The 14,905-nt window shown below is 39.9% G+C and overlaps 1 protein-coding gene across 4 annotated transcripts in view; it reads right to left on the bottom strand.

Annotated features, from left to right (window-relative positions):
• MGT10 (magnesium (Mg) transporter 10) overlaps window positions 1-14,905 on the bottom strand; it is a 422,030-nt gene that overhangs the window by 386,451 nt on the left and 20,674 nt on the right. For all 4 annotated transcript variants that reach the window (XR_016255682.1, XM_089410877.1, XM_089410876.1 and 1 more), the window contains exon 2: window positions 36-108. Coding sequence is in view for 3 of the 4 variants with exons in the window: in XM_089410877.1 (XP_089267003.1) it covers window positions 36-108 (73 nt within the window). In the remaining variant the exon portion in view is untranslated. The remainder of the gene's footprint in view (window positions 1-35; window positions 109-14,905) is intronic.

Below are 14,905 nucleotides of genomic sequence, written 5' to 3'. Positions count from 1 at the left end.
AACCACGCAGCTAATTCGAAAGTGTAACTCTATACCGCTTAACTTCAGTAACTGTCGCCTGCTAATTTCATTCTTCAAAGTTATCCCGTTAGGCTTCACTTCAATCACCTGCCAAGACATTATAAAAGGAAACATCTTTAGAAGTGTAATTTTTTATCGATATTTGTTAATACGTGACCATAGAAAAAAAATGAGGTACACATCATAATAAAATCAACAATAATACGACCAGATTTGCCTGACAGAAACCAGTGTTCATAACTATTGGTTTCAGTGTGGTGACTATAAATCAATGTTGTATTAAATGCAAATGTGTTCTATTGAAGCAAGATATAATTGTTCATTTGACGAATGAAAGAGAAGTTTATAGAAAATATAAGGTAAGTTACATAAACAATGCTGGTCTTAACAAGGTGTTTTTTGTAAACCTCCCCCCCACTCAGCCCCCTCTAAAAAAAGCTACAACCTATTATCAATAACATAGAGACTGGACTATTCTAGAATAATGTAAATAGAGTACAAAGTTTGGAGGCATTCAAGTAGGCTCAATGTGTTCCCTCTTATGCCTATTTTGATGTCTTGATTTCAAATTAATGGGAAATCTTATAGCAATATGCTTTTCTAGTCCATAGAGTTTGTTTTATATAACTTTATTCAAACATGCCCAAATATTCCTAAGCACAGTCAACCATAAATAATTAGCACCCAATATAGGAAAATGATTTCATGTATTTGTGGGCATTCTCCATATTATTATTGTCTACAAATGACCAAAGAGTAGGTCAATGAGACTCAAAAGTACATGCTAGTAGGGACATACAGAAGGAGTGCCAAAAGATCTCCCACATGTTAAAGATAAAACATAAAAAGAATGAAGCAAAACTAAAGCATGAGAACAGTAGCAAAAATAAATATCATACTTGTTGACCACTAAAAGTTGCACCTAAAATTTTTTGAAGACTCCATGCCTGAAAGACACGTCAGAGGCTTTATGTACCATCAGAGTTCATATATCATCAAAGTTTTTTAACTCTAACTTTTTTTCTCATCTTTTTTTATATTGTACTCAGATTCCGCAAGCCCTATAGAGATGATGTAAAGTGATGCTAATGTGATGAATTGAGTTATATAACAGGCCTAGGTAACTTGGGACATTGTCATCAAATGAGTTTACTCTGAGAGGTTTTTTTACTTGGTTAATTATTAAGTACTTTCGAGCACTTAATAATTAATTGAGTTTTTTCCTCCAAGCATAACCCCAAAACCGGAGTGTGGCTTGATAGTAAGGCCTTGGGTGAGTCCTAGTGTCTAGAGTCGTTGTGTATTACCATAATAGATCACTTGTAAAATTTCGCGGAATTTTATAAAGTCTAGGGGCTAGTTTTTTAATTTTTAAAAATTTCCTGCTGGACGGAAATTTTAATAAATTCTGATTGTAAAATGTAATAAGTGATGTCTAGAGAAGTTGTATGGGGTATGTGTGCTCAAAATTACACCTCTCACCCTCAAATTTCTACTAAGACACACTTTGAGGGGTAAAAAATAAGTTCTAGACCCTCAAAACCCATTTTTCCTAAGTTTAGTGGAAAATGTGGCAATAAATTAGCCCAACAATTAAATAAATTGGAGAAAATAAATATCCACACATGCTAAATGATGTGGAAATGAGGTGGAAAATCATCAAAGAGTTAAAGAGTGATGTGGACTCCACCATGGACCAATAATCAAGGAGAAACATGTGACAAAAAGGGAAATCAAATTTCTTGGAGAAGGACCACGAGTTCTCAAGGAAAATCCCACAAATTGTGGAGGATAGCTCGAGTTCCAAGTCGAGTTGAGTATTTGATTGAGGATTTGGTTGAGTTTACTTGAGATGAAGTGGAGAGTGGTCTCCTACCACTCCACTTCACTCACCCACATGTCCCTCTCTCATCCCAACGAGTTCTCCTCAAGGATTTGTGTGGAGCCTATTGGAGAAATTCGAATTGCATGGATAGGCATTGGGATTATCACCCATTTGCCTTGGGATTCTCACCACTTTGCCTTGGGATTGTCTCCCACACTCTTATTTATATGAGCTTTGTGCTCTCATTATGTATTCTTGATATGAGCTATTGGGCTTGAGAAGACTCTATTGGATTTGTACTTGTTTTTCAATAATAATACAAAGGACTTTGGGGTATCTTTGATGGTGTTCTCCTTCTTCTTGAGGTGATATATTTCTAGTTTGTGTTTCAATTTCTATTCAAATTTGGATTATATTAGCATGATTTTTCCATTCATTGTGGATTAATATGTGCAAGCTAACTCGTATGTATTTTTGATTTAGAGAAATAATCTAGGAGTGAAAAGTACTAGGCGATTTTAGAAGAAATCTCTAGTTCTCTCATCCATTGTATTTCTTTAATTCCTCTATGTATGCTAATATCTCTTTCCAAGTGTGTAGAGACTCTTTTGAAATTTTGTGAAGGATTATTTGGGCGTGGGAGAAATCTCAAATAGATCAACTCACTCTCAAATTCAAGAATTGAAGGACTCATCGATTTTGGCTCCAAGGAATTCATCCAACGAAAAACAAAAAGGGGAGTTTCATTTTCCTCTACTCTACTAGAATCATATAAAATTTAAATTTCATATTTCTCTTAATCAAAATTTAGAGCTTTCAATGATTATATGAGCTACTTAGAGCACTATTTTAAACTAGACAAGTATGGAGTTCTACTCCCATAACTTGATCTAGCTCTTGTATATTAGTTGTGAATCATTGTTTTTCTTCTTGCATTCTCTCCACTTATTTTCAAATTTGTTTTGCAGTCTCTTGAGAAGAAATACCAATCTATTTTGGCAGCAAGTTTGAGGGTGGATCCTTCTAAAACTACTAACACATTTTATGTAGTACCTCTTGATTCTTTGGGACAACCTTTCAACAAGGCCGTGAGCTCTCAGGGACTTCTCTTTGGCTAAGTCGAGTTCCTTTTTAGGGGAAGATCTCTATCTTTAGGTCGTGGGCTTCAAGGAGGCTTAGCCTCTCGTCCTATGTTAATTCATCTTCCTTCCAAAATATGATTTTTGTATGCAAAGAAAGCCTCTTTATTTTCAGATTTCAAAGGCCCTTTTTGGGCCTCATTTGTATCAATTGTTCATCAAGGAAAGTCTATGGTCAAAAGTTTTCATTGTAAAGACTTCCTTGAGCTTGTTTGAGGCCTTAGAGACTCTCATTTCCTTGTAACTAATCTAATAAAAAGACTGATTTCTTTTGTGGGAGTTTGGGAATTTTCCCATGGTATCCCTTCTCTCCATTTAGAGGGAGAAACTTGGTTTGTGGATTGACTAATTTTTTAGATAGTTGCTCTAATTTTCTGCACTTACTAATTTCATTTCATGCATGATTAACATAGCATTTACATTCTTCCATTTCTAGCACATGCTTGATATTAGTTTACATTTTTCCATTTCCATTTACTTGTGCAATTCACTCACAATACATGCAAGTTTTATTTGAGCAAACAAGTATTTTATTTTGGAAAATTTAAACTATTTCACTTTGCTTTGCAAGTTCATGAGAATATTGCTTCAATATTTTTATCATTACATGTTCATATGGCACTTTGATCAATTGATGGTTATTTATGGAAACATTTTCTTGTGTTATTGAGCAAATCTACTTCATTGAAAGCAAAACATCTTGAACTTGTGATTTTACATTTTCACATCAAGCTAATTATTTCACATTTTATTTCCATTAAAGGATATTGGTGACATCTACTTGAAGATTTTTCTTTTTACACTTTCTTTGGAAACATTAATGTTCCCATGCATCTCATTTAAGCATCCTTAGTGTTAATATGCATTTGTAATTAATTTACCTCCAAGCATAAGTTTGGATGAAAGACTTTTAGGATCCCCTCTCTCTCACCCAACTTTAGGAACATAGACCCTCTTTTGTGGTTAACACGGTGACCTCGCAGTCGTCAAAGCCACAGTCTTTACAGCGCCGGAGGCATCGAGTGGTTGGATATTCCATGGGAGGTATCGTTAATATAGCCTCAACTGTCTTTTCCTGGGTATCCCTCCGCAGCTCACATTGGAGACTTGTTTCAAAATAGTTGAAAGAAAAGCTACATCTAGATAGGAATTTAGCTTAAAATTTACCAAGATAATTGCACTTCACATTAGATAGATTTGCATTTCATGCTAATTAAATCATCTTGGAATACATTTAGATTTACTTGCAATATTATTTGTTTCATAACTTGTTATGATGAATGGTCTCATGTTTACTTGATGTCATTATCTCTTATCATTTGAGCATTTCCTATAACAAGTGCAACGTCTATTTACATTTTGCAAGTAACACCTTTTGGATCAATTGAATCTTGTTTGCAATTTATCTTTCTTTCAAAGTAGCATTTTGCAAGTAACGTGAATCTTTCATTTGAAATATTTACTTCACTTATCAAATTGTTATACTTGTTGTATAGTTCATAATTATTGAACGATATTATCTTGTTATTTGAGCATTTCTTTACAAGTAAAACATTCCAACATTTCCATCTTGAAAGTGATATTCCAGTATTGATCTAACATTGTCCTTTTGCAAGATTGTTTGTCATCATTTTCATTTTGAGCAAGTACATGTTATTTTCATTTGAGCAATTAATTGTTTAAGCACTGGTCTATGATGGTATATTTTTCTTAAGTGAATTATTGAAAGTTGTTCATAAATCTCCTTGTTCATATTGTGGGATCAATTTATTATTGTTGATAAGCTTTCCATCTAAATTAATCTCCTAGAAACTCACATTTCCTTTAACTAACCTTCATTAGGGACCACCCCCTTTAGCTTTAACTAGGATAGAGATTTAACGGAGAGAGTTGGGAATAAGTGAGAGCAACAATAACCTTAGAAAAAACAAGATAAAAAGCTACACCACATCATAACTAGGCACAAAGTAGGAGAGGGAGGAGGTGTTACTCCTCTGTCAATGGGTATACATAGATTTTTTCCAGTATATCATTCACCACCATTGTAATCTCAAGGTCACAAGTCAAAGCCTTGTAAAAACCATGTGAGGACCTGTATTAGATCTCATACACCTGTGCCTTTTCAGTTTGAGTCTGTATTCATTCTAATTGGTTAGACCATGCCCTATCCCTTGAAAGCTCCATCTAGGCAATCTTGGCCCTGATTAGATTGGAGGACCTTGGTAGGCTTCTCACGAGGACTCATGGTTTTATGGGAGCCTTATTTTTGTAGGGTTGATCAATATAATATTCTTAATTGGAATTTAACAGTGCATAGCATAAACATGTAACAAGAAAAATACTCAAAATAGCAAGCTCACACACAAAATAACAAATACACAATTAGCAGCACCAAAAATCTGATTCTTTATTAAATTTTGAGCACAAAGAGTACAATACAGTTGAGGGAAGATGAACCTGGGCTTGCTACAGCAAGCAAGGCCAAACACAGGTTGTGAATCTATTGTCCAACTTCTAGAGAAATTGCCCACAAAAGCTCTCTGCCAACCCAGAAATTTATGTCACTATTACAGGAAGGAAATGATGATTTATGCTACCTTTATGCTCGGAATCCTCTGAAATTGCAGTTGGTGCCTCTCCTAAATTATCTCCACGAGACCCAAAAAGGATTTGGTCCCAAACCCAACAGCTGAAAAACCCACAAAAAGTGTGAGTTGTTCGGTCTCACTCGTTGAGCGCACTGTTGGAAATGTGTTGATGGGTACTCCTCCAATCCTGTGAAAGGCTCTCCCAAAATTACTACAAAATTTTCCACAAATTTTCGCTCGATTACTCCTGCCCTTAAGCACCAATTGCTCCTGTACCCTAACCCCTACGTGCCACTGTCAAAGAACACTGCACAAGCCCTGGAAGGAAAATGCTTGGCTTGAAATTTTCCCCACTACCTACATTGCAAACCACCCAAGATCTCTAGCAAATATCGCTCCAAATCAACCTTGAATTTCCCAGAAATTGTTCTACTCCACACTACCTCCCTCTAATAGTGTGAATTCTTCCCCAGCATCTTAGCCACGCATAGAACTAGATGCAAGCCCCTTGTCCCTGCTCCGGAACGGCTCCAAAGGTGTCTAAGAACTCCTCTAGGGTGGCACTGAAAGTCCTCCAAAGTAGAAGCTGAGATCTCCTCCCAGAAATCTCCTTGTGCTAAGCAGCATTGTGTTCACCTGGCTAAGCAACTCAAGTAAACAGCTCAGTTCAAACGTAAAATTGATAAAAAGCTCCAAACAATAGTCCTCACCTCATATTTAAGCTTGTTGCCTTCTCTTCTTCCTAGTGCGGCCCATCCTCCACTTAGTTTGATTTTTCCCTCCATTCTTCTCTCTCCTCAAGTGTGTGTTGCCTCAAAGGGGTGCATATGCCTTGTGGGTGGTCCCACAAACCCACCAAAATTTTAATTCTTTTGCTTCTCCTAAGTTAAATTACCAAAAATGATGTCAATGCCAAAATTGGGTTGTCTCCTTAGTACTTAAGAAATTGGGGATATTACAGCCCCCCCTGCCAAGATTTTCTTGTCCTCAAGCAATTTTAGCGTTGGATGTTGCAACACCTACTCACCCTCCCATGTGGCATCCTCATCAAGAAGGTCCTTCCACCTGACCAAAAACTCCCTGACTGTCTTGTTACCGCTCAAACTAGCAGGGGACCTAAAGGGGATCCCTAAAGGACAAATGCTAGACCAAGGGAAACAAATGGAGACTTAGCCCACTGTCACCTCAGCTAAGGCTCCTTACTATTTACGGACTTTCACAGATGGGAGGAGACTCAGTATATTATGGAGTCACCAATGAAGGATAAATCAATGAGTGGATGTGGAGTGACCCAAATGATCCCTTTCCAAAAGAGGTTGAAGGATAGAGCTTGCTTGCTTTCTAAGCAAGGTACAATGTCTTCTAGGAGAGGAATGAGAGGATTTGAGGGTTAGGATTGGGGGATATGATTCATGAAAGAGTTTCCCAATCCCTAAAATCCTTATTAAAATTGGTATCCCATATGGTTCTTGAAGAATTGTCTTTTTAAAAGAATGGGACCACACGGGACGAAGTGGACCCAACCTAGGTTAGGAGGTAAGAGTTTAGCAACCAATGATGTTCTTAACCTAGACAAGGTGGGGGAAAGGATCAAAGAAAGAATATTCACTCAACGGTGTTGAATTGATCCTATGAGGCACTAACCTTGGGGATACTAGGGAAAAGTTTGATCTCGAAGCTAGGGTTTCGTTTTTCTCACAACCCCACCGTCGAAATGGCTTCAAAATTGGAAGAGGCCTTGAGGAGACACCAGCGCGGGAGGGGCTAGGAGATCGAACTTTTTGGAGGGCTATCATGTCAGGAAAATGTTGCCCTACTGACCCAACTTGGCTAGACCTAGAAAAAAGTGAATAAGAGTTGATTTTAGGTGACCACCATTTACTAGATCAATGCCTTAGTCTTATGAGAATGGAGTCTATGATAAATATGAGTGAGGACCTTTGGTTCTTAGTCAAGGAGGCCTCAAGACTACTTCGCTAGCCTTCTAGGTCAAAGAGAAGCAATCTTGCAGCTTTTATACTTCGATGTGCAAAAGGTGATGGCTTATCAAGATAAATTCGTTAATAGAATTACCCCTAGGAGATTTCATTCACATTACATGGCCGATACATTGAGAGATGCTATATAGAAACAAAATTCCACAATTTAAGTAGTAAATGCATGCAACAATTAGCCCTAAAAATAGTGAAAATCTCAGTCCAATGTATATGCGAAAGTAAAACAATAATAGCATTAAAAGCATGTACTTACATGTAATAGAGTATATCCAACCATCCATAATTTAACAATAGAGAAGCTCCAAGACAAGATAAACCAAATCCACACATCAAAATTCATCCATAAAGCTCCAATTCATGCTCCAAGAAATTCTCAAGTGAAAGAAGAGATCCAATCCAAAGTGATGTTGAGCAAATGAACTCGTCTCACTTGTATTTATACACTAACGAAGAGTTCGAATTAATCTCCTTGGCCTACATAAGCCCCCAAAATAAAATAAGGTGCTAATAATCTAACTTTTGGTGACAGGCCCACCAAACTAGCTCACAAATGAAAGAATAAACCTCTTAAGAGATCAAATGATGAATAATATATGTCGTAGGGCCCTCCATGAGGCTTGATGAGGTCCATAGATGCCATAATAAAGAATAGGAACCTCGAAAGTGATGGACAAGGGGTTGGCCCCTCGTTCTCCAAACAATTAACCTGTGGTGCTCCCAGTGGGCGTGGGGGCACAATAATAGCCTCATGGGTCTCCAAATGAGTCGAAGATGCTTGTAGATCATCTACAAGGGCTCTGATGATGGTGTAGGTGATGCCACATCATCCTACAAGTCCTGGGTCAACTTCCAAGTGTATGGTACATCTGTGGGGCCGACTGGGCAAAGGTGAACCAGGTGCATCTTCCTCATCCAATAGCTGAATCTCTAGCAATTTCTGAACATTCTCGAGGATCCATGGAGTACTGTCTACTGCTGTGGAGGCCCATGGCTCTCAACACACACCCTACATGTGCCAATGTAGCCCTCTGGAGGATTAGGACCCCATATAGGGAGACCAAACCCAAGATGGAAACCATCTGCAATCCTACATAAGATCCAATGTATCCCCTAGCCTTCCAGTACAACAAGTCATTAGGGAAATCGAGTAAATGAACTTACCAACCATGGACCACAGGTGGGGACTTCATAATGGCATGCCCTTCCATAATGGGCTTCGAGATGTGCCAATGTCTCCTAAACTCCAAATGGGTTAACCAAGTATCCTATTAGGTGCTTTCTACTTCTATAGGGGATAATATGTTCAAGGTACGTCCTTCAAAAGGTAATGGCATGTGACAGATAGGTGAATGAAGTAAGGGATAAGAAGCGGAAGCCCTGGGCCACATGCTGGGGTACAAGGGAAACCCACACTTGGGTTTATAATGTATAGCAGGGGGCAATCGCGGTACATGAGGTGCCCCGGCCTTGATTTCCCACCCTTCTTTATATACCTTTTGCTTTTTTATGATTTTCTTTGATTAACTTCTCGGAGCTCAAGAGGTAAGAGAATGATGTATAAGATATGGCAGGAATACCCCCTTTTAAGGTAAGGCGGTTCATTGCCCACCAGGGGTTGGGACAATCACGGGTTCCTATATGATGAAGGAGGATCATAGAACCTGTAGGAACCAGGGTGATGGCCATGATGATGGGGTAGAGCTCATGCATTGGTTTTTGCCCATGTGCTAAATGTGTTTGTCCCAACCATCTTTTGCATTTTATGGTACATTTTCCTATTGAATGTGGCCAAACATGCTTTTATCTTTCTTTTTAGCTGCATCAACCTTCGAGCATCATTCCAGGCCTGACCCAAGTGCGGGCAAGGGGAAGGGGCAAGCTAACCCTATGTGGACACAGTGGAGATGTGGACTCAGGTGGGAGAAATGATGAATGGGGTAAAAATGAGTAGAACGGGGATAATATAAGCAGATAAGGGAGCAGGACCACGCAACCAGAATCGAGGTTTCCCGTGAAATACCATCCCTAAAGCCACATGGTCAGTAAAAGAGATCCCACAAGACTAGAATTCAAGGTTAATATCCAAAAATGGGTCTAGGGGACAGGAGCACAAACCTAGCCCATTCTTTTCGCCAAATCCCCCCATTAATCCATGCTTAGAAGTGTCCATGATAAGCAAACTACAATACTCAATTACCAATGACAAGACATACCTTTAGGTTCGGAGGCCCACCTTCAAACATACGATCATGGCAGATGAGCGAGGGACCACGTGGTTGGCTTAGGTGGCAGAGACATGGCACAATGAGCTAGCTAGTGGCTGTAAGGGGCTGTTGCCTGTCGGCTGAGGACCATCTTAGAGAAAAAATTATCCTAGGGATATCACCCACAAAATGGTGGGTAACATGTCCTATTCTTGAATTTCCTTTCCCTCACCTCTAAGATGGCCTTTGAAACTAGCTCTAGGTGATCCTCATCATCCAATGGTGGTAGCTTTTGTGGTGGTCTTGACCTGTTGCCCTAGAGCCTATTTCAAGCATGATACATGGAAGATGTTATGCACCTTACTTCCTAGTGGAAGCTCCAACTCGTAGGCCACCTCCCAAACGCGCGTAGTCATCCTGTATGGACTGTAGAACCGGGGCTTGAGCTTTTCTACCCCTTTTGTTTCAATGAGGATTGTCGGTATGGTTGGAGGCGCAAATAGACCATCTCTCCCACCTCAATCTGCCTCTCAACCCTGCCCCTGTCAGCATACATTTTCTGTTGATTTTGTGCCACCTATAGATTATCCTTGAGTGCCTTGAGGATCTCTTGGCTCTCTCAGATCCAATCCTTGGCCCCTGGGGCCCTACTATCTCCAAAAATCATGTCAGAGAAAGAAAGTGCACAATAACCATAGAGGGCTCGAAAATGTGACATACTGATCAACATGTGGTAGGTGGTGTTGTAGCAAAATTGTCCAAGGTGCAGCCACTTCACCCACGCTTGCTGCTACCCAGTCACATAGTTGCACAAGTATCCCTACAACCACTTATTTACAATCTTTGTCTGCTCATCCGTTTGTGGGTGATAGCTAGTGTTGGGAGTGAGCTTCGTCCTCACCAACCTGAATAGCTCCTACCAGAATGCCCCCATGAACTTGTTGTCCCGGTCACTGACTATGGTCTTTGGGAGACCATGTAGCCTGAACACCTCCCTAAAGAAGAGCTTAGCGATCTGCGAAGCTGATGATTTAGTCGATATAGCAAAGAAATGGGTGAACTTGGCCAACTTGTCCACCACCACGTAGATACAGTCACGCCCTTGTACAACCGACAAACCTATAATGAAATCCATGGACACACTCTCCCATTTCCACTCAGGGACAGGGAGAGGTTGTAGTAGACCTGCTAGATGAGTTGGCTCTCCCTTGTTCCTCAGGTAAACTCCAAACTCCTATACGGGCCTCAACACATCCCCCTTGAGGCCCTTCCAAGAGAAACATTCCCTGATGGCCCTGTAAGTTTTAAGGAATCTGGGATGTCCTGCCATAGGTGAGTCATGGGTTGCCTGCATGATCCTCTCTCTGAGCTGCGATCCTAGTACCAAATAGATCCTATCATGGTAATATATGACCTCATCCATCACTAGGTACCTGTCATCTCCAAAGGTTCCATCCAAAATGTTGCAAGCCTACTAGTTTTTGGAATACTCTGCCAGGAGCTGTGACCTCCAACCCTGAGTAATATCCATAAGAGGGTGTCGCGGGCCTCCTAGATAGTGCATCTACCACTACGTTCTGCTTGCCCTCGACATATTCTATCTCAAAGTCATACACTTGGATCTTGCTGACCCACTTCGGCTATCTCTCCTAGAGCTCCTTATGCTCTAGGAAAAATCGAAGACTATTGTGCTCAGTCTTCTCCTTGAATCTGTTGCCCACTAGATACTACCGGAACTTAGCTAGCCCATGCATTATGGCTAGCATCTATTTGTCATGGATAGAGTACATCCACTCGTAGTCCTGGAGCTTCCGGCACTCATAGGATATGGGGTAGCCCCCCTGCATCAGCATTGCCCCAATGCCCTCACCTGATGCATCACACTCCAATACAAAGGGCTGGGAGAAATCCAATAACATGAAAACCAGCCAAGTACTCATGACCACCTTGAAGCGCTCAAAGCCCCACAGCACTGTGTCTGACCAATTGAAATCCTCCTTCTTCGTGAGGTCTGTAAGGGGTGTGGCAAACTGGGAAAATCCCCTCACAAAACGCATGTTATATGTGCATATGCCTAGGAATCCCCTCAACTCAGTCACGTTCTTGGGTGTGGGCCTGTTGTCCCTCAAACTGTACAGGTGAATGCGACAACGACTCAGGATGGGGGTTGTCACTTTGATCCCCGCACTCTCCATTCTAGTTGTCTCCCCACAACAAGCTATGGGGGGTGGCCCCTATGAAATCTAAAGATGAAAAACGCGTTGGCAGCCGACAAGCCCATGAGACACAACTAAATGTCCTAGCAACTTGGTTAGTTTAGCAAGTCTAGTGATTAGATTACTTTGAAAAACCAGTGCCTCAAATGGAGTCAAAATACTTGTTTTACGTGAATTATCTACCAAGCCACCGAATGAACAATTGTTGCTTTAGGATGCTTCACTATCCTATATGAAATGCGACACCTAAAAATATAAGTGAAATGCAAGATCTTAATTGATTTTAAATTAGATGCCTAACTAGATGAATCCTTTCTCTCAACTATTTTGAAACTAGTCTCTAGTGTAGGTTGTGAGAGAGAAACCCGAGGAAAGATAGCAAGGGCTATATTAATGATACCTCCCCTAGAGTTCTAACCACTCAACACCTCCAGCACTATAGAGACTATGGCTCTAATGACTACAAGGCCACCGTGTTAACCACAAAAGAGGGTATAGGCTTTGCAAGCTGGGTGAGAAAGGTGGTTCTATCTTTCTATCAACCAAGCTTATTCTTGGAGGTAAATTAATTAGTGCAAGGCTAATCCTAGAATGCAAGTGCAAAATATGAGTGGTTATCTTTAGGTGAAGTTTTAAAGGAATCTTACGTACTTAGAGAAAAATTACAATGATATTCAGTTTAGAACAATGAAGTACTTAACAATATATAATGACAATCTTCACCAAAAGAAAGTGCTCAATAAACCAAATAGATCGCACCAGAAAATGTTATCAAGATCACAATAGACAATTGCTCATAAATATACAAATCCAATGTTTCTTTTAACAATGCCAATTAGACGATGATGATCTTTAAATGCAATTAGCAAATTCTTAAGATTACTTAGATTATAACAATAGAATGCCAATGTGCCAATTAGATACAAAAGAGAAAAACTTGAATTTCTTATGAACACAATTAGATTTTCAAGATTACTCTTATCACAATGTAATGATTAGACAAGTGATTTTAAGAGTGAATTAATTTGCAAGATTATAAATTGAGATGTGATGCTCACTTGCAAACACAATGTTAGTACTTTGGGAACCAATATAACCACTTATCCAATAATCAACTTCTTTAGCAATGTGATAGCAATGACAAGTAAGAATTTTCTTCAAAGACCAATGTCACTACAATGCTAGCTATCAATGAGAGAAAAAGAGCATTAATCCACAGTATTATTTCTCTAGAGCAATAAGCCAATCTTCTTCAATAATTACCAATTCAATTAGCCTTTTAGAGCACTTGGGTTCTTATTTAGATGAGGACACATACCATGAAATGCTTACGCAAGAATGCAAATATATGCAAAGTGCAATGGATGCAAATGCAAACAATGGTATGCCAATGTATGCAAGAGATGCAAAAATGTAATGAAATGCAAGATGAGGCAGCCAAGAGACCAATGATTGCAACCATAAGGAAAACACCTAATGACACAAGAGGACACTTGCCCAAGATGCAAAATATGTTAGGAACAAATGTCAAATGAAAAGAGATGACTGTCAACAACTTTTAACACCACTGTTATGTCTATATCAGACCTTATGATGCATATGACAGTCCTCTAAATCAGTATGACAGCCTTCAAAGAATGACAAGATAATGCAAGCCCAACTAATGCCAATGATGAAATATGCTTGCAAGTTGATTATTATGCCACTGTAATGTGATTTTATCACTGTTGTAGGTGATTCTAGATGACTGTAACAAACATATCAGATCTTGAATATACCCAACAGTCTTCCAAAATGAAATTAATTTAACCACAAGATGAATGCTTAATGTCTTAGGTGATCAATTAATGAGATTAGGACTATCTTAGATGTGTTTGGGCCTTGAATACACGGCTGCGTCAATATGCTTCAAAATTAAAATGGAACAGTGATGAGGCAAAGAGGGTTAAAGGGAAAACCACTCGGCCTAATGGCCTTGTTGGTGACTAGAAACTCTTTCAAAGCACTTGACCACCTGCAACCACCAAGTTAGTTCCAAAATGGCTGCACAGCAAGATGTTAGAGACCACAAAACAATGCAAACTCAATTAATGACAAAAAAATGGCTTCGATGAGGGCTAGAAGAGGGCTAAAAGGGCACCGATGAGGGGAAAAAGGCCAAGGGAAAGGCAGTGATGGTGAAGACAAGCCCAATAGGGCTGATATCTAGGCTGGAAAAGGCCAAAAGATGGCCTAAAAAGCCAATCTAGGCCTACAGCTAAAGGATGGAGACCAAAGGATGACGACGGCAAGGCCTGAAGGGCTGCCGTGAGGGTTAGAGGCCCTTATGGGCCTGTAGCTAAGGGAAAAGGGGCAGCCGAGGGGGTTTGGAGGCCTCTCAAGACCATGGGAAAGAGAAATAGGCATATGGCATAAGGAAAAGAGGGTTGACGACTAGGGAAAAGCCCTCTAGGGTTGACGGCTAAGGAAAAAACAGGTGCGGCTAGATTGAAAAGGACAAGGAGGGGCGCGGCTAGTCTAGGAGAGGTCATGGCTAGGCGTTAGAGGCCTAAAAAAATATTGAAACCCCTACAATCACAAAAATTTGCTACAAAATGCCAAAATTTCAACTTGAATGGCTAGCGTCCTCCTTCCTTGCCTGAGCGTTGAGCTTGGAGGGGGTCCAAGGGCTAGATCTTGCCTTCCTAGGCCTAGATCTACCTCAAAACCCCAGCAAAAATGCCCAAGAAGGCTAGATGTCACACTTGGAAGAATGAAACCCTTCAAACCCTAGCTTTAGGGCTATTCTTTTCAGAAAATTTCAACCTCCTTGATGGCTTGAGAAAATCACCTGCACAAATAAATGAAAGAATTCCCAAAACCCTAAATATATACAAAAATTTCAAAACCCCGTGTGCTACAAAATAAAACAAGGG

The sequence above is a fragment of the Pinus tabuliformis genome, chromosome 3_1 (assembly GCF_031772625.1).
Source record: "Pinus tabuliformis cultivar Carrire ecotype Pingquan chromosome 3_1, CPIR1, whole genome shotgun sequence".
Lineage (NCBI taxonomy): Eukaryota > Viridiplantae > Streptophyta > Pinopsida > Pinales > Pinaceae > Pinus > Pinus tabuliformis.
Note: the sequence above shows the minus strand (reverse complement) of the source record. Positions and strands in the feature narration are given on the sequence as shown.